A 23,891-nucleotide genomic window follows, 5' to 3' on the forward strand; every position below is an offset into this window, starting at 1 on the left:
GCCTCGTCTCCTCTGCTAATGAGTGACCTAATGAGTTTAGGAGAACAACTGCATGCTCAGCAATTTCTCGCCCCTTTTTCTAGACCATACTTACTGCCAGACTTTTTTTCATGCATGAAACTCACTTTTTTGAGCAACCCACTGCAGTGTTACTTACAGTTCAATTAGGGATTTGTTCTTTTCTGTCTCAGAGACACAGGGGTAGACCTGCCTCAGAAAAAGAAGCCAGAGACTTTTAGGTTCTGAGGTGGTTCTAAAGGTTCCCTCTGTTGCTGTCTGTAGGTTTAACCTGGGAAGATGACACCACCCAGCAGGTCCTGTCCAAGGAGTTATCCAAGCTGAGGAGGATTCCTTACAGGCCTCAGCAGACTGGACCTGTCTACAACGCTGACAGCAGGTCAGATGTTCACCTAATGCACCCACCAGTAGGTCTGTACTGTTGTGATCCATGGAGAGGCCCCACTGTCCCACCATGGTCCAAATCCTGTCTTAAGGGATTTTACTTGTACTGGTTTCAGTTGATTGTACTGTGCATTACTTTCAATGAAGCCCTCATGCTGTTCCAACCAGGAGTGTAATTTTTTGGAGGTTTTTTTTTAGTTTAGTTTTGTCTATAATAATATATGCCATTTTTTGTGTTTTTTTTGTCAAGATCACCCAATTATTTTGGTTTATAGGCAACTTCTGTTTTTCAGTTATTATTCTCAGAGTGAGAGCTGATGTAGCTCAGAAAGCCCTCATTGCTCAGCTGGTAATGAAACAGCAGCCTTGTTTTTGTGCATGACTGGATGTAGCGTTTTAACCCAGAGGATTATGTTCAACACCATATTATTGTAATATTCATTTACAATTTTTTTTTATTACTCACTTCTTTATGCACTTTGTCAGTTATTTATTCAGTGTCGTTCGTTTGATTCATTTCCTTGATTTTGTTTCTTCACGATGCTCATACCAAAGACTGATATGAAAAAAAGAGTTAGTGGAACAACGGATGAGTCACTGAAATGATGGGTATTTAGCTGTTGCTGCGGGGTGAACAAATGTTTAATATTAGCAAAGATGAATTAGACATTTGAATGAATCAATATTACATGATTATTTAATTAGATTATTTGATTTGACCTGAATGTAAAATGACAAAATGAGGAGGAATAACAGTTGTTGTAAAGTAATTTTGCATAATGTCTGGTGAAAGAGGAATTTTGTGGCTGTGCTTTGTAATACTGAAATAATGTTTGAGACAGAACATGATTGGTTCAACTAAGGTGAGCATTTTGCCCTCTTTCCCATTCTCTCCCATTCCCTCTCTGTGCCTCTCTTATAGGCCCGTAGCTGAAGCGATGGACCCAGTAGACCAGAGAGTGAAGCCAGTGGAGGTGGAGCTCAGCAGAAACCTGCAGACTTACCTTCAGCGTCTCGGCCTCCTCCCCAAGATGTCGTCCGCTGCCGGCCTGAGCACCCCTAGCAAGGTGAAGGATTCTTGGGAGCTTGGTTCATCCCCTCTGGGTCTCTGTGCTACACTGCCAGTTGCATTTATTGTTGTGTTTTTGCAGGATTTTCTGAGCTTAGATTCTGATATTCAGCAATATCAAAACAATTTCATATATCCACAGTTTTTTTTTATAAGTTTAATGCCACTATCTTTTAATCCTGGTGACTTAAAGTGACCTTATACTACCACTGCCCTTCACTTTAAGGACGTTTTAATTACATTTCTGCACCATTTGCTCATGTTAATCAATTGGATCTGATCAGTCCAACCAGTTTTCTACTGTCAGTTATTAATCAGCTCCTTTTCTGGATTGGATTGGATTTTCACACAGGTTTTTACAAATTTTAATATTTTACACAAAGAAAATTTCAGGCATTGGAGTATTAAAGTAGCTATTTGTGAGTTTTGTTATCGCTACATAGCCAACATTAGCATTAACAGCTGTTTACTTACCAGTGTAGAAACTTTTGAATGTTGTGAGTTCAAAATTCATGCCTTTACTCACCAAGAGCAGAGGAAACAACGCTAATGTTTTGCTTCTATTTCCATCACCTTTTTTCTCATATTGTAGTTAGCATGCTAACCAGCTAGCCCCAGTCCGGGCGGAACATCCCTTTTCCAGTACCGAGTCACTGTAGCGTCCAGTCTGCTCTGAAGAAGTAGCTCTCCTCACGTATGATAAGCTCTTGTCTTGTAAACGCAATGATGCCTGAAGCTCTTGCTAAGACAGGGATGTAAACAGCTGTTAATGCTATTGTTGGCTATGCAGCCTGATTTTAATTACTCATAAAAGTCAGTTGAATACACAATGACTGATCAGATCCACAAATGAACGTCTAGAACTGAGTTTACACTCTGCCTCTCTAATAAAAATAAAATCCACACTTAAAGTGAAGTTGCCTTTACACTCAGTTTATAAGGAACAACAACTAAAACCAATACAACAGTGCTGCAATAAATGATCTATCATGGAGTATAATGTTCAATTTTTGTTGAACGGTTCCAGAGAGGTGTTGATTCAACCTTATTGTCTTTTTGGATGATGAAGATGGTGCTGCTGTTAAACTGTATTACAGTATAAACTGTATTAAAGAAGACAAATAATAGAAACACCTGCCAGTTTAACACAATACTGTTCAACAGCAGCAAAAGCTACATCCTCCAATATGACAATAAAGTCAACTCTGTTAGCTTCAGCTGGGCCTAGCTAATAAACTGCCAGCTGAGTTGTATGTTGAAACCTTGGCAACAATGTTTCATAACACAGCTGAACTTAATTTCCTGCTCAGCCAGTCGGAGGACGCTACATCCGTTCCTCCCTTTCTTTGTCTCACTTTTTTCCTGTAGTGGCATGTTCGTGGTGCTCAATACAGTGTGAGTTAGAGTTAGAGTCTGTAATATGAATGCATACACTATGAAATTATCAATTTTAATGAATGGTTAATGACTTACATTGTCATCTGATTATTTAATCTATGAATACTATATCTGTATTGCAAGATATCCGACGGGCCAGACAGTAATATGATTGAATGTTGGTGAACTGCAGCGAAGTTCAACTCCTCTTGCTCCTTGTTTCACATTTGAAAAGGGGGAAGAGCAGGTGGGGCATTTGTTTTTACCCCAGCATCTGCATGTAGCCCCACCCTCCATTCACAGCCACCTGCCTCTAACAGAAAAAGAAAGTGCCCACACATACACACACACACACTCAAACAAGTAGCCAGTTATATAAAGAAGCACACAAAGACACACACACACACACACACACACACACACCTTCACCGTAGGGAGTCCAGTGTCATCCTTCGTTGTCACTCTGCTCCCGCTTCTCCATCTTAACTGATGACTTCTCCCAGCGTGACCGTTACGAGCGAAATAATACCAGCAGAGAGTTCAGGAGTTCACCGCTCTAATTAATAACTCTCCATGTGGCTGGTTCCTCCGCCGTGTCCGCAGACATGCCTTTCTCCTGCTGGGGGATCGACGTGGAGCCCGCGGGCGTCGCTCGGGGCTCGTGGCCTCTTCCACCCAGGTTCACGTGCTTGATGGAAAGTGAGAAAGGAACAGGAGGACGAGTGGAATAAACTGCATCAACTGTGTGACGTAGATGAGTAGAGATACCGGCAGTGACAAATACCAGAAGGGGCCCGCGCATACACAAGTCATAAAGAAGTATGACAACTGTGAGGAACTTACCCGTTTATGTCGGTATTGTTATGATAATTTTACCGTTATTCAGGCTTGTACCATTTCTGTGCTCCTAGGTGGGCGTTAATGGAGCTGGCAGTGACAATTTGCTTTTGTTGCAGCTGATGGATATGTTAATATGGTTGCATAGATGGATTAATAACTTGTTTTTCAAAAACCGGGCTTTATTTTCACGTCAATAATTATTTTGTTCAAATGTTGGATGAAAGTCTATGATATTAAAGCAAAAGAAGTAGCTCCTGCATTGAAATGCTCTCACTGAGTGGAGTCATACCAGAAAGTTCAACCATATTCATTTCATTTCATTTATTTCCCACAAATCCAAATAAGTAAAAGCATAAAAACATGATAATAGCAATGGATGAAAATTGGACGTTCCAATAAGCTTCAGAAGCTTGTGAATAGGGAACCACTCACTGCATGTACTAATACAATCTCAACTGCCAAACACCTAAATCCTCATACCTAATACCTAAAACCCCAAGAAGAAAAACTAAATGGTCCAAAAACATCTATCCCATCAGTCTAAACATGAATTCAATAAGCAAGATACACAATCAAAAAAATGGTAAATAGAGCCAAGAACACAGTAGCGTAACCAGCCTTTCAGGGTACTATACAAGTTTTTAAATAAATTTTAGTAGCAACTACTGGTTTAAAATTCTTTTTAAAAACAGACAGAGATAGTGTTACCAAGCTCATCTCACAATGTGCACCTCTGCAGACCACACTAAAGCTTGAACATTTAAGTTTACATTTCTAACCCTTAATGAGATGCCTTTTTCTCATCAAGGGAAAGTAAATTGGAGTTGTGATTAATTTTTTTTATTTTTGTCTCTAAATTTACAGACAATATATTCATACATCTGTTTATATTCTCTTTTACATCCATTTTTTGAGTATCTCTTGTGTTTGAAATTCGTTAAAATGTATGTAAAGCTCTTTAACACTGCGACAGTGTATGAACTGAGCTATGTAAAGTAAACTCGCCATGTGGTATTTTGCAAAGAATAACAAGATAAATATCCTTATTTGGAGAAGTAAATGCTTTAAAAAATATTTAGGAATATTATAATATTTTTACTACATGTATTTAACTACTCGTATTTATTTTGCCAGGCTCAAACATTTTGACCAGTGGTAAAGTGGTTGCAACACATTCATGACAGTTGGAAGTGACTGTGTTTGATTGGCAGTCCTGTAGCAAAGAAGCAAAAACACAACAGATGCAGAGCAGAAACATGCACAGACTTACTGAAGCTGCTCAGGCAGGATGAGGGTGCATGCTACCGCACATGCATTCAGTTGCATACATTCACTCTTGGGCTGTGCAGCCACATCTTTGCTCAATATTCCAGCTCATTGTTTCTGATTTTAATAGTAGTAGAGCAAATGGGACATTTCTCTTGTTTTTTTTTTTCATATATATTTTTATGCCTTTATCAGACAGTGGACATTACAGAGATGACATAAAATGAGGGGTCGGACTTGTTGTTCACACTTGGCACCTTAAACTCCTTGGTCACCAGGAACCTACATCAACACAGAATTAATATTTTTTATAATGAAAACTAATCTTGTCTACAGAAGTGGTTAAATAATGATTTTGAATGTTCTAATTATATTTCACTCACTTGGTTGACACTTTTTTCTCCTGTGCACATACGATTGGAACAATTTGGGATCCGATATCTCGCTCAAGGACACTACAACATGTGGACAGCTGCTCATTTTGCAACATTCAATTCCTCTTGGCTCTACAGACAAGTTTTGATTTTAACGATATTGCAACATGTACAACATGTATGTTTTTTTTTATGTCCACACGGACCAATGTAGCTATTTTTTATATGAATGCATGTGCTCATCTTCATTCTTTCAGAGTGACCGTTTCCAGTCGGGTATCCCTGCAGACTTCTATCGCTCCAAGGCCCAGACTTCGGCTCAGAAGTCACCTCCCTCCAGCTTCTCTCCTCTTTCATCTCTCCAACCTCAGCAGAAGCAGAGACCTCTAGCCAACCAGCTCCTAGCCACGCAGTCTGAGGGTGACATTCTCCTGGGTGCCCTGAGGCAGTATCTCTCCAGGCATCTGTCCCTGCACGGTGGGGGGATGAGCCCTGAGGAGCACGAGGCCGCCTCGCCTCGCCTGACGCCCTTCTACAGCAACGGAATAGAAAATTCTGGGCTCAAAAAGGAGGCCTCGAAATCCAGACTTTTGAAGATGGGAAGAACTCAAGGGGCTTCAGTCAAAGACCCGCTCTCGTCTGTGGATGGTACGTGCTTTAAGAAAATCACGAGCATGTTCATACAGTTCTTGACTTTGTTGTGTTGGACTGAGTCATTCGAATATCATATAAACTCTTTCCCAGAAAATATAATTGAGGAGAAATAACAGTAAATATGGGTGAAATTATGAGGCTGTTTATTTAATTGAGAACCAACATGACAGCTTCATTCTGCTGTTAAAAACTGATTGAAAATCAACATCACAATAAATGATGTCAGTTTATTTCACCTGAATCTCACATGTGGAAAAGAAACACATCAAACAAGTTGTATGTGACAACTCTAAATCCAGAAGAAAACCAGGACGTGAATGAAGCAGAGCCCCTGGTTTTATTATTTTTATTAAGATTTGATTTATATCATCATTTTAATTTCATCCAAACACATCAACAGAGATCACACTCTTTTAAATCATCATCACAGCAGCAAAGAGTTTCATCTCTATTCATCACAGTTAAATTAATTCTACATATAATAATCTCTCTATCATGAATACAAATACATCAACACAAATATTCAACAAACATTCAGAGCACTGAGAAGTTTATATTTTCATGTGGAGAAATGTCAGTTTAGGTAAAGAAAAATCATCCTGAGCAGTGATATCCTCCATGACTCCAGCTCCACCTAAAGAAACTCAAACATCAACACAACAATAGATGAGAAGAGGTCAAAGTACCACCCATAATGTTTGATTGACAGGTGATCTCTGTGCAGTGCAGAAACACGACAGCAATGAGCTTTTAGCAACAATGATGGAGATAAAATCAACTGATGAACTGAAATACAGATTTAAACCAACTGCACCTTAAATGACCTTTGTCTATTTGAGTTTACACAACTCAGCAGAGTATCCATTACAATCAATCCACATATTAAGAGGAAACCGAACTCCAGCATAGAGAGGCTGAGTGAATGTGGTCTGGACTCTGTGGAGGAGAGTCATGGTTTCAGAGACGCTGTAGAAGGACAGAACACCTGCTCTGTGATCCAGGTACACTCCTACTCTGGAGGACTGAGGACCTGAGACTGGAGTTTTGATTTTGTTGTAACAAAATGTATAACTGTTTTGGTTGCAATTTAATGCCCAAGATTTGTCATTATGTCCAAATCCAGATTCATTCGAGCTCCCTGATCTGCTGATATTCTTGTATGCAACTGCTACACGAACTCCTACTCTTCCTCTCCACTCCACCTCCCAGTAACAACGTCCAGTCAGACTCTCTCTACTCAGGACCTGCTCACATGTGGTGAATCTGTCTGTGTGACTAGAATAAGACTGATGTTGACTCATTAATGTTGCTTTTCTGTTTCCCTCAGATAATAACAGAAGTGTGTGTGCTGTGTTTGGATCCAGTGTGATTTCCTGTGAATATTTTAAGAAGTCAGCTCTGGTCCTGGGCTCTGGTTGTGACAGTAAAACATCCACTTCAGTCACTGTCAGTGAGATGTTTGTCCATGTGTCTCTCAGAATGTCCTGTAGTTTATCTCTGAGCTGTGACACAGCTGCTGTCACGTCCTCAAAGTAGCTCAGAGGACGGATATTGATGCTGGATGAGTCTGTAGATTCACTGAGTCGTGACAGTGAGGGGTAGTTGTGTAGAAACTGGTTGTGATCCTCTGTGTGTGAGAGCTGCTTCAGCTCAGCGTCTTTCCTCTTCAGCTCAGTGATCTCCTGCTCCAGCTTCTCCTGAAGCTCTTTGACTCGACTCACTTCAGTTTTCTGCTGGGATCTGATCTGCTGCTTCACATCAGAGCTTCTTTTCTCCATGAGACGGATCAGCTCAGTGAAGATCTTCTCACTGTCCTCCACTGCTTTATCAGCAGAGCCATTGATAGCCTCCACCTCCTGTTGAAGCACCTTCACATCTTTGTCTCTGTCCTGGATTCTCTGCTGGATTTGTTGTCGCCTCAGCTGGAGCTCTCTCTGCCTCTCAGTCCTTTCTGCTGCAGCTGAGACTGTGTCGTGGCCTTTATGTTCATCCACAGAGCAGAGATAACAGATACACTGCTGATCAGTGCGGCAGAACATCTTCATCACCTCATCATGACGAGAGCAGATGTTCTCCTGGAGCTTCTTGGAGGGCTCCACCAGCTTGTGTTTCTTTAATGGAGCTACATCATAATGAGGCTGCAGGTGTTTCTCACAGTAAGAGGCCAGACAAACCAGACAAGACTTGAAGGCTTTCAGTTTTCTCCCAGTGCAGAAATCACAGGCCACATCTTCAGGTCCAGCATAGCAGTGATCAGCAGGAGCAGCTTGGAGTCCAGTCTTCTTCAGCTCCTCCACTAAAACTGCTAACATGGTGTTTTTCACCAGGACAGGTCTCTGTTCGAAGGTCTGCCTACACTGAGGACAGCTGTGGATTTTCTTTTGATCCTCTTCTTCCCAGAAGCTTTTAATACAGTTGATGCAGTAGCTGTGTCCACAGGGAATAGTCACCGGATCCTTCAGTAGATCCAGACAGATCGAACAAGACAAGATTTCCAGGTCCAGCTGAACTCCTTTCTGCGCCATTTCACCTCTCACTGTCAACGACTGTCTGAGTTTCAATTCTGTAGAAATGAATCTAGTTTGAGCTCTGATCTGAACAACATGTGTCTCTGCAGTGAACGGGGCCTGTCAGCTCTTGCACTTCACCACATGTTGGTTCCACGCATCTTCAAACTGTAGATCTGAAGGGGAGGGAACAAGGAAATATGGACAGAGGGGAACTCACTGTGTTTGAGGGCAGGAAGAAGAGGGAGGGTTATTAGACTTTGACACTTTGCAGGAGGAGGGGCAGCATTGAATTTAAACGTTGCTTCCTCGTTTTAATCTTTCTCCTCATTTGATAATAATCATGTCTTTAGTTCTCAGACATACACTTTCATAAAAATAATAATCCTGCTGTATAAACATTTTCTCACATATTCAATAAACTTCTTTGGGTCATTTGTGAAAATCAGATCAAATTCAGAAAGTCATCCTCATTCAAACCCACACTCCAAGTTTCAAATGGGTTTAAACTAATATCACTACATCAAACAAGTTATATGTGACAACTCTAAATCCAGAAGGACATGAATGAAGCAGATCACCTGGTTTTATTATTTTTAGTAAGATTTTATTGATATCATCATTTTAGTTTCATCAAACACTTCAGCAGAGATCACACTCTTTTAAATCATCATCACAGCAGTAAAGAGTTTCATCTCTATTCATCACAGTTAAATTAATTCTACATATAAAGTTTTCAATGTGCAGATGAACCTTGTTCAAACAGTGGTCAACCTGAGCTTCAGTAGGTGGTAACACAAAGTAAAACACAGCAAAATGATCCAGATGAATCTTAAGACAAACAATCATAAATAAAAGCAGTGATTTCTGCTTTTTTTTTATCCTGAAATGATGCTGATGCGTCTACTACAGCTTCACACCACAAACCATGATGCATCACGGCAGGTATTTTTATTATACATATTTATCATAAATCATATCGTACATCTCTAATAAATGTTCTGAACTAAGACTGTTTACAAACTGAGTTGAAGTACTTTAACCTCTTCTACATCTCTGGTTACCAGCATCAGATTTCAGTTTTTAAACTGTTTTTAAACTATTTATATTCATAAATACAAATACATCAACACAAATATTCAACAAACATTCAGAGCACAGAGAAGTTTATATTTTCATGTGGAGAAATGTCAGTTTAGGTAAAGAAAAATCATCCTGAGCAGTGATATCCTCCATGACTCCAGCTCCACCTAAAGAAACTCAAACATCAACACAACAATAGATGAGAAGAGGTCAAAGTACCACCCATAATGTTTGATTGACAGGTGATCTCTGTGCAGTGCAGAAACAAGACAGCAATGTGCTTTTAACAACGAACACATCAACAAAGTATAATTTTGAACTGAACTGCACCTTAAATGACCTTTGTCTATCTGAGTTTACACAACTCAGCTGTGTCTACATTAGAGAAAAGCCAAAGTCCATTATAGAGAGGCTGAGTGAACGTGGTCTGGACTCTGTGGAGGAGAGTCATGGTTTCAGAGACGCTGTAGAAGGACAGAACACCTGCTCTGTGATCCAGGTACACTCCTACTCTGGAGGACCGAGGACCTGAGACTGGAGTTTCAATATTGTTGTGCAAAAATCTATAATTTTGGCCACAATATAACGCCCAAGACTTGTAATTGTGTCCAAATAAACATTCATCCGATCTCCCTGCTCTGCTGATATTCTTGTATGCAACTGCTACATAAACTCCTCCTCTCCACTCCACCTCCCAGTAACAACGTCCAGTCAGACTCTCTCTACTCAGGACCTGATAACATGTAGTGAATGTGTCTGGGTGACTAGAATAAGACTGTTGTTGACTCATTACTGTTGCTTTTCTGTTTCCCTCAGATAATAACAGACATGTATTTGCTGTGTTTGGATCCAGTGTGATTTCCTGTGAATATTTTAAGAAGTCAGCTCTGGTCCTGGGCTCTGGTTGTGACAGTAAAACATCCACTTCAGTCACTGTCAGTGAGATGTTTGTCCATGTGTCTCTCAGAATGTCCTGTAGTTTATCTCTGAGCTGTGACACAGCTGCTGTCACGTCCTCAAAGTAGCTCAGAGGACGGATATTGATGCTGGATGAGTCTGTAGATTCACTGAGTCGTGACAGTGAGGGGTAGTTGTGTAGAAACTGGTTGTGATCCTCTGTGTGTGAGAGCTGCTTCAGCTCAGCGTCTTTCCTCTTCAGCTCAGTGATCTCCTGCTCCAGCTTCTCCTGAAGCTCTTTGACTCGACTCACTTCAGTTTTCTGCTGGGATCTGATCTGCTGCTTCACATCAGAGCTTCTTTTCTCCATGAGACGGATCAGCTCAGTGAAGATCTTCTCACTGTCCTCCACTGCTTTATCAGCAGAGCCATTGATAGCCTCCACCTCCTGTTGAAGCACCTTCACATCTTTGTCTCTGTCCTGGATTCTCTGCTGGATTTGTTGTCGCCTCAGCTGGAGCTCTCTCTGCCTCTCAGTCCTTTCTGCTGCAGCTGAGACTGTGTCGTGGCCTTTATGTTCATCCACAGAGCAGAGATAACAGATACACTGCTGATCAGTGCGGCAGAACATCTTCATCACCTCATCATGACGAGAGCAGATGTTCTCCTGGAGCTTCTTGGAGGGCTCCACCAGCTTGTGTTTCTTTAATGGAGCTACATCATAATGAGGCTGCAGGTGTTTCTCACAGTAAGAGGCCAGACAAACCAGACAAGACTTGAAGGCTTTCAGTTTTCTCCCAGTGCAGAAATCACAGGCCACATCTTCAGGTCCAGCATAGCAGTGATCAGCAGGAGCAGCTTGGAGTCCAGTCTTCTTCAGCTCCTCCACTAAATCTGCTAACATGGTGCTTTTCACCAGGACAGGTCTTGGTGTGGAGGTCTGCCTACACTGAGGACAGCTGTAGATTTTCTTCTGATCCTCTTCATCCCAGAAACTTTTGATACAGTTCATGCAGTAGCTGTATCCACAGGGAATAGTCACTGGATCCTTCAGTAGATCCAGACAGACGGAACAAGAGATGGATTCCCGGTCCAGCTGAACTCCTTTCTGCGCCATTTCACCTCTCACTGTCAACGACCGTCTGAGTTTCAATTCTGTAGAACTGAATCTAGTTTGAGCTCTGATCTGAACAACATGTGTCTCTGCAGTGAACGGGGCTTGTCAGCTCTTGCACTTCACCACATGTTGGTTCCACCCATCTTCAAACTGTAGATCTGAAGGGGAGGGAACAAGGAAATATGTAAAGAAATGAGTTTGAAGTGTTTGAGAGCAGGAAGAAGAGGGAGGGTTATCAGACTTTGACTCTTTGCAGGACAAGAAGTAGCAGCTGTGCATTTGAACAAAAATTCTTCTCTTCATTTGATAATAATTATGTCTTGAGTTTTAAAGTACTTCTAGGCACCTGAGGGTTTGGTGATGTCTCAATATTTCTCTAAGATATTTCACTCCTCAAAATCAGTTTATTCTTATTCATTAAAAAATAGATGAACAATGATAGAGAGGCCTCAGAATAATCTGTCAATAAAACACTAAAACCACAATATAATAATAATTTTCTCACATATGTAATAAACTTCTTTGGGTCATTTGTGAAAATCAGATCAAACTCAGAAAGTCATCGTAAGCCAAACCATCACTCCAAATTTTAAATATGTTTAAAGAAATATCATTGGATCATGTAAGTTATTTGCTACAACTCTGAATTCAGAAAGCCATGAATGAAGCAGATCACCTGGTTCTATTATTTAAAAAAAAAAAACATTTTATTGATATCATCCTTTTAGTTTCATCCAAATGAATTAACAGAGATCATACTCTTTTCAATCACAATGTGAAGATGAACCTTTTTCAGACACAGTGTTCAACATGAGCTTCAGTAGGTGGTAACACAAAGTTAGGTCCAGCATAGCAGTGATCAGCAGGAGTAGCATGGAGTCCAGTCTTCTTCAGCTCCTCCACTAAAACCGCTAACATGGTGCTTTTCACCAGGACAGGCCTCGATGTGAAGGTCTGTCTGCACTGAGGACAGCTGTGGATTTTCTTCTGATCCTCTTAATACAGTTGATGCAGTAGCTGTGTCCACAGGGAATAGTCACTTCTTCATTAGAGCCAGACAGATTGAACAAGACAAGATTTCCAGGTCCAGACGAACTCCTTTCTGCGCCATTTCACCTCTCAGTGGCAACGACTGTCTGAGTTTTAAATTACTTAGAGCTTTCACAGCGCCGTTCAGTTTTTTTACTCCACCACATGTTTGTTCCAGCCATCTAATCTTCAAACTGATCTGATGGGGAGGAAACAAAGAAATGTATGAACAGAGTGGCACTTGCTGTGCTTGAGCAGGAAGAAGAGGGAATTTTATCAGGCTTTGACTCATTCCAGTACAAGCAGCAGCAACAGATGAACAACGATAGGGAGGTTTCAGATTAAACTTTCATTGAAATCATAAACTTGGTATATAATATATTTTTTAACATATTTATTAGACTTCTTTGTGTCATTTGTGGCAAATCAGACCAAATCTAATCATCAGAGATCACATTCTTTTAGTCATCATCACAGGGGTAAAATATTTCATATTTATTCACCAATGACAAGAAAGTTTTGCAAATACCATTTAAAATGTGACCTTTTTCAAACATCGTGTTCAACCTGAGCTTGATTACCCCCCTCATTTCACAATGAGTGCAACACTAACTCAAAATAAAATAGTGCAAAATATACCAGAACACTCTTAAAACAGCTGTGTGTTGATCTTTGTGTTGAATTAATGTACTTTCTACTATGATTAATATTTTGTGTAACATGGTTTTCACACATAAAAAGTGAAAAAAATTTAGAAAACTGGGGCTGAAGCTCATCTCCTCTTACTTCCTGATTGAGAAATCTGGATCAGGCCTTGAGCCCCGCCCACCACCTGCTTGCTCCAGGTGGACAGGCAAAAGAGCAGGTGAGAGGAGGAAACATCAGAGAGACTCAGCCACATGTTTGAGCCTCAGTCAGAACCAGAGACTAGTAGACGTATCAGAACAGTTAGCGCAGTTAGCATCTTTTATTTGTTTATGTTGGTTGTTAGCTTGTAACTGGCAGTAGCTGGCACAGTGTCAGTGGTTGTGCTAATACTAACTTTCTCTCTCTGTACTGACAAGGTTTCAGGTGTATTTAGCCCCCCCCCCCGTCCCTACAAAATGACAGGATTGGTTCCTTAGGTTGTGTCTTAATCTGTTTTTATGAGACTGTCTCTCTCTTTCTCTTTGGCTTTCTGTCTGCTGTTTGCTGTTGAGCAGGTAGTGGACAGTGGCATTTCAGTGTTGTCTCTCTTAAAACAGCTGCCTGCTGCTGTTATGAGAATGGTGAGAGTGAACCACAACAGTAAGTTGTGGTCCAGACACATAAACAATGAGCTGAAACTCTCTGTGAAGCTGAGGACAGCTGCAGATTCCGCTCTCAAGTAAACAAAGGTCGTTTTAAGCATTTATTCAAAAGGACAGTGTCTGACTCTGACTGTTATTTTACCTCTGTCACGTCCATCTCTCCTCCAGAGAGGTTCATCGAGAACGTTTTGAAGAACGCTGGGAGGCAGCATGTGGACGTGGACGACCTGACACCACAGGACGTGGATCAGCTGTCCAGCCTGATCGCTGACGCCCTGCAGGTGGTCGACCAGGACCAAGGAATCAACAGGGGCCTGACTCGCATGAGAACTGGACCGAGAGACCTGGAGGGAGAGCTGAGGAATGGGGAGGGAGAAGAGGAGGAGGCTGCCAGAGATGAGGAAGAGGAGAAGTTGTTGGAGACTGCTCCAACACTGAAACCACAGGGGAGCACTTCTAAGATGCCGGCAGCACTTCAAGGTAATTTCATAGTGATTTTGTTTTTACACAATTTAAGTATTGAGCAGACGCTGAAAAGCAAGTGTATAGTATCCACATAATTCTGTATGTTGAAAAAAAAAAAAAAAAAAGGAGCTCTCAAATAACTCGGCACAAGAGTGCAACATAAAAATCAATGTGAAAATTAATAGGCATCCTGTTTAGCTCAGAATAAACAGAGCCAGTTTTAATGGTTCACCGTCCACTGAGACCACTCCGACTGAAAATGTTTACACTACAAGTAAAAGCGCCAACAAATACCTTAAAAATGGCTAAAAAATACTGAACCATGTTGCACATTTACTGGTGTTTTTTTCAGGGTTTAATAACGAGTGAAAATCAGTGAAAAACAAAATTACTACAGGAGCACATCAGTCAAATATAACACAAGGATGAGTTTGCAATCAAGAAAATATCCTTGAAATTTGAAGATCTGCAACTGGCTTTAAGCTCTTTGTGCACATTTATTATTGTGCTGTTTGATTAAAACATTCTCTCTTTCTATACCCCTCCCTGATGAACACAAAATGTATGAATGTATTTACTCTTTCTCCCAACAGAGCGCCATACGGATACAGAAGAGCAAAATGTGAAGGACACGGTAAGCGTTCAGTTTGTGGTAAGAAAAAAAAATATCTTCTGTATGAGGAAGGAAATGAACCCCATGGCCTGCAGTTTTCAAAAGAACTTCAGATTGTGCAGTTGAAGGTGAAGTAACTGTCCAGAGAATCTAGCAGGAACTCAACATCCTTTGAGAAAATTCAGAATAAAGTTATACATAATGTACATAATGAATCAAGTCTAGTTTTCAGAAACTTTTGGGGAATTTGTACCTTTTTTTCAATTCTGTAATGCTGTAAAGCTAGTTGTCAAACTTAATCATGTAGTAATGACATCATTTTTCAGTATGGTTTAGCATGTTATTCTTCTACAGATGTTACTGTCACTTAATCCATACTATAGTACTTCTATTGATAAAAAGAATTCAAATAAAGAATTCCAAAACACTACATTGTGCAAGTAAGTACTACATGAGGTTCATTGTGGGATTTGATACAATGAAATATGATCATATTGTTTCGCTAAAGCCAGTAGTCTCAGTGCTACATTTTGGACATGCTACAGTCTCCACAGATACATTGTTATATGTTGAATAGATGAATAGATCCAGACAGCAGACCTTCAACTTGCATTGTTGTTTCTGACTGAGATCCTTGTAATATGCATCTTCCTCAAGTGATCAATCTTGTTGTGTGCTTTAGGAGAAAGTTGGCAGATCCACACGAGCAACAAGAAAACTACTTACTTAGATACATAATTTCTATTTCTAAATGTCTCCTGCTGAAGGTGCTTCATTATATTACATACCTTCTAAAATTTAAAGCTACTGTTCATCAGACCAGAAATTTACCTATGGGTACAAATAAAGTAACCTACCTACTGACCTACCGACCTACCTACCTACCTACTTACCTACCTACCTACCTCATGGCTGACCAGTACTCCAGTACTTTTGAATTGCAAATTATTTTAAATTGGAATGTCTCATCTTTCTTGATGAATTTAAAGGTCCCATATTGTATAAAGGTAGATGTCCATGTGTTGTTTGATTATAGATCAGGTCTAGGTTCTATATTAATACTGTGAAAGTATCAAAGCCTCAGTCCACAGAGAAATGCACACAGCCTGTATTCAGAAACTGAGCCTTAAAACCAGCCGTCAGGACTTCTGTAACTTTGTGATGTCACAACAAAGCAGTCACCGCTCTCAGCCATGCCCCAAGCCCCGCCCACCTGGACCCACCATCCAAACTTGCAGGATTATGTTTCTCAGCGTGTTCACCTGAAATCATATATAATTTTATTGGATCACTCAGAAAACATCCAATCATCCAATCAGAAGAGAGGCTCAAAGCCTCTCAGAAATGATTGTTTCTGATGCTGTTTGCTGTGTTTTGTTGTGTCTTCAATCTGTACTTTGTGTCTTACTGGTCCCAAAAATAATTTGATATTGTAAAGAAAATTAGATTTTTAAGTGCTCACAGACAGAACAAGTTTAATCAAAGTAAGCTTTTGGCTCAGGTAGCGTTGTAGTTATTCTGCCATTTGGATCTTGACAAGACGAGCAATTACCCTGAAGCTAGCAGCAGAGGAATAACAGCATATTATAGTCCCATTCAGTTTAAACTCTGACAGGTTGGCTGTTCTTTGATTTAAAGCAATTATTTCCTCATGCTTGAAGCAGTACATCGTTACCCACAGAAAAGCTCCCACCATTTCAGTTTCAGCCGATTAGACAAAAGATCTTGATTGAACAATGTCTCATTACTGAAGTCTGATATCTGAATATGTTATTATAGAGGTTTATGAGTGTACTGTCAGAGATGTGTTTAAAGTTTTTGAAATTTGAATCATTTGTCATGGTGCTGAGCTGTTTGGAGATCCTAAACAACTTAAACTACCAGCCAATTACAGTAATAAACTCACATTATTTCATTAAACTCACATCTAGAAGTATGAAAGGGAGAAAAAAAGATGCTAATTATCAATAGCATTAGCAAAATTTTGCTATATTAATGCAAATTTTACTTTTTAATTTTGCTATATTAATGCAAAACAAACATGTGACCCAAATATTTGCCAGAGTAATTCTGCTATCTGGTAATGGGTCTGCATAATAACTACAATAATCTGGCTACAAATTCTTTATAGCAGAGTAATGACAGCACAGCTATTTTCCAAATCATCCAATTTCGGCTCCTCAGACTAAATAATACCATTGCAGATCTCCCCTATGCTCTCCCCTTTAACAGGTGCAACAATGAGACGTTAATCAAGCCCAGTCTGTACACCGCAGCTGAAACGAGGTCTAATCAGTCAAATGAAAACACCTGTGTGTGGAGGCTGAAGCTGACCCTGTCTTACTCAGAACACTTCTTTGTCATTTTTCAGGCTGAGACTGGAGACCTCCTCACCAAACTTCTCGCCTACCTGGACAAAACTTCCTTGAGCTCTTATCCCTCAGCAAGAAACCGAAATGACGTTGCCATGGAGACACCCGCAGGCCAACAGGTGGGGCTGGAGAACGTCCAGAGTCGGACCAGCGAGGTGGGAATAACGGTGCAGAAGAAGGACGCCACCCAGTCTGTGGAGGAGGTGTCAGAGGTGGAGGGCTGGATCAAGGAGGTGGCGCCCCCTCCTGCTTCCCTTGTGTACGACGAGCCGCACAAGAAAACGCTGCATGTCCCCGAGCTGCAGCTGGACGTCAAAGACAGCAGGAAGAAGGCTGACGACGATGTCTTTGGCTACGTCATCACCGACACCGAGTGAGTACGAAGCAACTGTCACAGCACTGGTACACTGGAAGTATTGATTGAATATTAGTTACTGATACTGATAAAACAATGTTGAAAAGTCTCATATATCGCATCACAAACAAATTCTTTTGATAAGGAGCCTCTTAAATTTGGTTATTAAAAAATTATGATTCAACTCTAACCTTAAATTATGGCAAATGTATCTTTGGGTTTTCTGTATTGCAGCTTCTTTAACTGTTCTCATACACTCAGAATATTTAGTGGACAGAATATTAGGAACTCCTCTGAATATAATACAGTACAATTCAACAGCACCACACACTACAAAAGCCTTTAAAATGACCATTAAGTTGAATCAACACATCAACACTGAACCTTATCACCTCTAGGAGGGTAGGAGTTATTACACATTGCATTAGACTTCATTAGTTCTAGCTAGGTGTATTAGAGTGTGGTGCATAAACATGTTCAATGAACAGTGCTCTTTGAACACGGTGATATTTTTTGTGAACGCTGAACTAAATGAATCAGTTTACAAATGATGAACGTGAACGAGTGAACGCCCGAAAACACCTCGTTTTCCGACAGTTTTACGGCATGCCGCATGATGTCTCCTTAGACACGGCCCACCATGGCTGGTTCTAGCGGTACAGGCAGTTTTAAATGTAACTCATGTCTGTGATTCTTCAGTGGGGTAAAATGATTAAAATAGTTTGGGAGTGGCAATGATTTGGGGCTGATGAAGGATGGGTCGAAGGAGGTTCTTTTGAAAAAGAATAGCGGCCTATTTATTTAAAATAAACGGAACAAATTAATGTGAACTAGTTCATTTTTGGAACTGTGAACTTAATTTTCATCTGCATGAACTGAACTTTGAACTTTTTTTTTTTTAAGTGTGAACTGGCACAACACTGTGTATTAATTGTGGTAAGCTAATTTTGGCCATTAATATTAACTGGCTGATTTCTTAGTCAGTCCCTAATATTGCTGCATACATAGTTCAGTCTTTAGATGTGTTGATACTGTATCTTATTGGATGTCTAGTCGATGACTAAATATTTACCCGTTACCAGGTATTTTAGAATGTGTACTTAATACCAGTCTACATGATGGACTGATCTCTGTATTTGCATAATCAAATAATTGATCGATTCATTACCATATACAACAGTTCATCAGGCTCACTCTGGACGTGGGAATATATAGATTAAATGAATCAGTAAGTAAAAACAACGCCATCTTTCTCCTTGATACTACTCATGGAGCCTCCCAGGGCTCAAGCATAAGAACCTCCCGTCGTCCGGGAGCCGATAAAAACAGGATCAGAAAGGATGTAAATTAATTTTGGGATGAAAATTTGGACGAGAGTTGGAGAAAAAAAGACCCTGGTAATGTTATGAATGCACATATCTGACAACATATACACTCAAACATCACTGCTGGTATTGATTGCCAGAGTGATTCTGGCGTCCCCTGGTGGTGGTGCACTGAAATCTCATCATTCGATATAACAGGTTTTTAAGTTAGAGTCTTTGCTTAATCAGGAATGTAATTGAACCTTAATGCTGAAATCTAGTAATATAATGTTGCAGTCTTGGTTTACATTATACATCATTGCAAACACACTCACCCTGCCTGAACAAATGTTATGTGTGTGTGTGTGTGTGTGTGTGTGTGTGTGTGTGTGTGTGTGTGTGTGTGTGTGTGTGTGTGTGTGTGTGTGTGTTATTTATCTTAAAAGTCACTTTGAATAATTGTAACTAATAATAACGTAGAAAAACAAAGACTTTAAATTCGGGATGGTCCACATTCATTTCAGGGACAGATTAGATTGTGTGGTTCTGCGTGAATGGTGAAAATAATTAGTTAGGAGCCCTGAGCCTCCATGTGTAATGGAGATCAGAGCTGTTGTTGATATAAAGGATGGAGTCAGTGGTGTTTACTTACCTCTGACATCTTGAGTCTGGTATGAATTTGGGGTGGAGGAGATACCTTCCTGCTGTATAAAAGTATAAATGCCAGACTCAAGAAAACAGCAGGAAGATGATAACTTAACTAATTATTGTTAATATGTCAAATTATAATACCTTAATACATTAATACACTAGTCTGTGTACTAGTCAATAGACCACCAAAGACAGATAAAGAGTTCATATCTCTATAATTCTCTGAATGCCTGTCTAGTATTGTCCCGCTGTACGACAGATTGGTAATCCTGGGTGATTTTGATATCCATGTGTGCTGCCCAGGCAAACCTATGGCAAACAAATTCAAACATGTCCAGGACTCTTTTGGCCTTCTCCAGCGCGTAACCGGAGCCACCTATGTGCTAGGACATACACTTGACCTCATTATGTCATTAGGCCTCACTATCGACAAACTCAGAACTGAAGATGCATGCTTCTCGGATCATAATCCAATAGTTTTCAGTACCACCCTATCAGGTCCCCGGCTTAGTGTCGAAACATCTGGTTACTACTCTTGCCATATAAATTGTCTCACTGCACTTGACTTTGCAGAAGAAAGGCCATCACAACCTCCATCTCTTCTACTGCAGAGCCTCTTCTGATCCCAGATAAATTGATCTCCCTCTTCTACTCCTCCTGCTCAGCTATCCTGGACTCCGTAGTCCCCCACAAATATCGACATCCCAAACTTAAAACCTATCAGTGGCTGGGTGATTCAGCCCGCTCCCTCAGGCAGGCCTGTTGTAGAGCTGAACGGAGATGGAAAAAAGATCACCTCTCAGTCTCACTGGAAATATTTAAAAATTGTCTTGCCAATTTTCAAACAGCAGCCAAGAAAGCCAGAGCTAAGTATTTCTCTGAGATCATCAGTAAACATTCTAACAGACCAAAAATTTTGTTCAGCACTATCAATTCTATCCTCACTCCCCGCCCCTCCCACAATATCGACGCCTCTGTAAACTCCTGTGAAAAGTTTTTCACAGAAAAAATTTGAAACATCAGATCATTTTTCTCTCCCTCTCTCTCTTCGGCCCATTTCTAGACTGCCTTTTATTGCAAAATTACTGGAAAAGAATGTTCGGTCACAACTGCACTCATTTCTGAATACCAACAAGATCCATTCCAATCAGGGTTCAGTGCCCTCCACAGCACAGAAACAGTTCTGTTAAAGGTGACCAATGACCTACTGCTCACTGTTGACTCCAGGTAAAACACCTTCCTCATTCTACTAGACCATAGTCCTGCCTTTGATTCAGTTGACCATGACATCCTTTTAACAGTCTAGAACAGTGGGTTGGTATTAAGGGTACTGCTTTAAACTGGTTTGGATTCTACCTCAAACACAGGACATTCTCAGTGGCTATAGACCAGTCCTCCTCCTCCTCTGCCCCTGTCACCAGTGGGGTTCCCCAGGGATCCATCCTCGGGCCAGTCCTATTGAGCCTATACATGCTGCCCCTTGGATACATCATCAGAAAACATAACATCTCATGCCATTTCTATGCTGATGATCCACAGCTCTACCTCCCACTAAAACCTACAGACTCCCTTCAACCTCTCCTGGACTGCTCTAAGGACATCAAGGCCTGGATGGCAAACTACATCCTTCATTTAAACCCACCTCACAAGTAATCTTGACCACCTTAGCCCATATGTGTAACCTCACGCTAAAAACCTGTGTGTAACCCTTGATTCCAAGCTCTGCCTTGACAAACATATCACCTCCGTTGTTAAAAGTAGTTACTTCCAGTTAAGAACCATCTCCGAACTGAAACCGATTCTGTCCTTCAACGTAATCCACGCTTTTATCACTTCTTGACTAGACTATTGCAATTCTCTGTATTAGGGCTTCATCAAACCTCAGTATCTCACTTGTTGCAGTTGGTCCAGAATGAAGCTGCTAGGATTCTGACTGGCACTAAAAAACACGAGCACATTACCCCAGTCTTAGCCTCCCTTCACTGGCTTTCTGTTCACTTCAGAATTCAATTCAAGACCCTGCTGATTACCTTTAAGGCTCTCAATGGTCAGACCCCACCTTACATCTCACATCTCATCCAGCTCCTAGATCCCTTAGATCTCAAAGCTCATGTATATATATTTATGTAACGTAAGTCTACAATATAAACATATATACATAAACATACATATTTGTATAGACTAGACATATATGTCGATATATGAAATTATTCCAATTTCTAATACATTTCATATATAATTTTTACATTTGTGTTTTTATTTTGTATGTACATATATGTCATATATGGAAATTCGATATATGTACACAAGTATTTATATGTTCTTTGTTGTTGCTAGCAGGGAGAACTCCAGTTTCTCACTCATCATGAAATGGGTGAACCAGCCTTTCATGCTTAGAAAGTAGATTAAATATTACCAAAGAGGACACTGCATGTCATCTCTTTCCTTCATTCTCATTCACACAAGGGGCAGATTTATTTTCATATTAGTTCCTCTGATCCTCAGTTTGAGATTGAATGTCTAGAAGCAACATGTGTGATTCTGGTTCAAGAGCTTTGTGGCTCGTCCCTTCGTTCATGAATGACGCCGTCACTCAGAGCGACACAGCAGAGGAGCCACAAGTGTTGCTTTAGAGAGGAAAACATCTCTTTGATGTTGTTGTTGAGGTCACACCTGAGGCTCCACTATACGTTGAATAATGGAGAGCTGTTCACAGTGTGCTCTGTGAGTCCTTTTTTTCCTTGAACCTCCTACAGATTAGTAGTATACATGGTGGTTTTCAAAAGCTGAATTCAGTCAGTCAGGGCGAATCATTCCTCTTTACCCTCCTACACCAAAAAGCGGTATATCACAGCTGTTCTTGAATTAAAATCAAACAGGTGTCAGTGCAGCGTTAACCAAGCAGCCCCCAACAGCATGAACATTAAGCTTTTATGTGGAAGAGGTATTTTGTCAGCCTTAGGTAGATAAATGTCAAAGCATCTGGCTCATGTTAATAAAAGCTGATGATTTCCAGATGTAAAAGTGCTCAAATTAAGCTAGAAATCCTAATTTATAGTAGCATGTTTGTAGGAAAAGTGTTTGAAGGAGGGATAGGAAGGATTTTGTTACAGATGCCTCATCTACTGTATGTCTATTAAATGTGTTGATGAGGTTTCTTTTACCAAAGGCTGTTTGGTTTTTTGGTGCAACACACCTTGAATGAAACACGGCAGTAGCTCAATCAATAATCGGCTACAGTGATTGGATGGCATAATTGCTGGCCCAACTTCCTTGTCATATTAAAAACCAAATCTAGCAGCAAACAACCCGGGCCCTATTTCCTGATGACAATCAATCATAGACTCTAAGAATATTTTTTAACCCTTTTGATTTTTTTTATTGCGGCAGTGCATTTCCACCACTTATAGGCTTTATGATTATGTATGAAATCAACTGTGGTTGTCACTGTGTTGTCATTTCTGGATGGAAATTGTAGACCTAAGAATAGGAAGAAAAAACCTGCAGCAGGCACATTTACCTGACAATATAATAACAAAAATAACAAAACATGGAGACTAAAAAGAGAACATCAGGAAAAACGACTCTTTAGCCAAATATGATACAACAAGTATATATTTATACATACAATATATAGACAGTATCTAGTATCTGCTCATCACCTGGGTCATACCATCCCTATGGTGGCAGCGTCATGCTATGAGAAGGCCCTTCATAGCATCATGCTCCTCACCCTTCAGCACAACATTTGCACAATGCATACAGCCAAGACATCGCGGGAGTGGCCTCAGGACAAGTCTCTAGCCGGGTTTTACGTTACAGTTTTGTGCAAAATAGAAGCAATTTTTTCTTTTTAGAAAAGTCGACAACACACAGTTGTGAATGATCTGTGTTTCTATTGAGTGATGTTATTCGAATAAAGCTAGGTTTTCTCTTTTATTATATTACTTTGTCAAATAGTCTGAAAAACCACCACCAAATCCATTTTTTGCAACATTTAAGAATTTTTTTTATACTAGTCTATATCTAGTCTACCAGATTTTTTCTTTTCTGGTTAATTTTACATGACAAGAAGTGCAAGAAGGACAGTGGCCTCAAAAAGTGGCAGATGCCATCAATTATGTTAATATACAACTAATGAATCTGACTAATCTAAAAAATTAATCGATAAAATGTTCACTGACATTGTCTTTGCCACCAAAATATCAGATGTTGCAGTACAATATG

The 23,891-nt window shown here is 40.3% G+C and overlaps 3 protein-coding genes across 3 annotated transcripts in view; 1 reads left to right on the forward strand and 2 right to left on the reverse strand.

Annotated features, from left to right (window-relative positions):
• LOC111233814 (receptor-type tyrosine-protein phosphatase N2-like) overlaps nt 1-23,891 on the forward strand; it is a 236,598-nt gene that overhangs the window by 43,458 nt on the left and 169,249 nt on the right. Inside the window, exons 4-9 of the mRNA XM_022761719.1 lie at nt 283-397; nt 1,325-1,469; nt 5,586-5,976; nt 14,073-14,384; nt 14,963-15,003; nt 17,354-17,727. Coding sequence (XP_022617440.1) covers nt 283-397; nt 1,325-1,469; nt 5,586-5,976; nt 14,073-14,384; nt 14,963-15,003; nt 17,354-17,727 — 1,378 coding nt within the window. The remainder of the gene's footprint in view (nt 1-282; nt 398-1,324; nt 1,470-5,585; nt 5,977-14,072; nt 14,385-14,962; nt 15,004-17,353; nt 17,728-23,891) is intronic.
• Nucleotides 6,179-8,595, reverse strand: LOC111233816 (tripartite motif-containing protein 16-like). The gene has a single exon (XM_022761720.1). The coding sequence runs from the start codon at nt 8,505-8,507 to the stop codon at nt 6,813-6,815; it is 1,695 nt and encodes a 564-aa protein (XP_022617441.1). The 5' UTR covers nt 8,508-8,595; the 3' UTR covers nt 6,179-6,812.
• LOC111233817 (tripartite motif-containing protein 16-like) lies at nt 9,137-11,636 on the reverse strand. The gene has a single exon (XM_022761721.1). The coding sequence runs from the start codon at nt 11,584-11,586 to the stop codon at nt 9,919-9,921; it is 1,668 nt and encodes a 555-aa protein (XP_022617442.1). The 5' UTR covers nt 11,587-11,636; the 3' UTR covers nt 9,137-9,918.

Source organism: Seriola dumerili, unplaced genomic scaffold, assembly GCF_002260705.1.
Source record: "Seriola dumerili isolate Sdu_G_001 unplaced genomic scaffold, Sdu_1.0 BDQW01000432.1, whole genome shotgun sequence".
NCBI classification, from domain to species: Eukaryota; Metazoa; Chordata; class Actinopteri; order Carangiformes; family Carangidae; genus Seriola; species Seriola dumerili.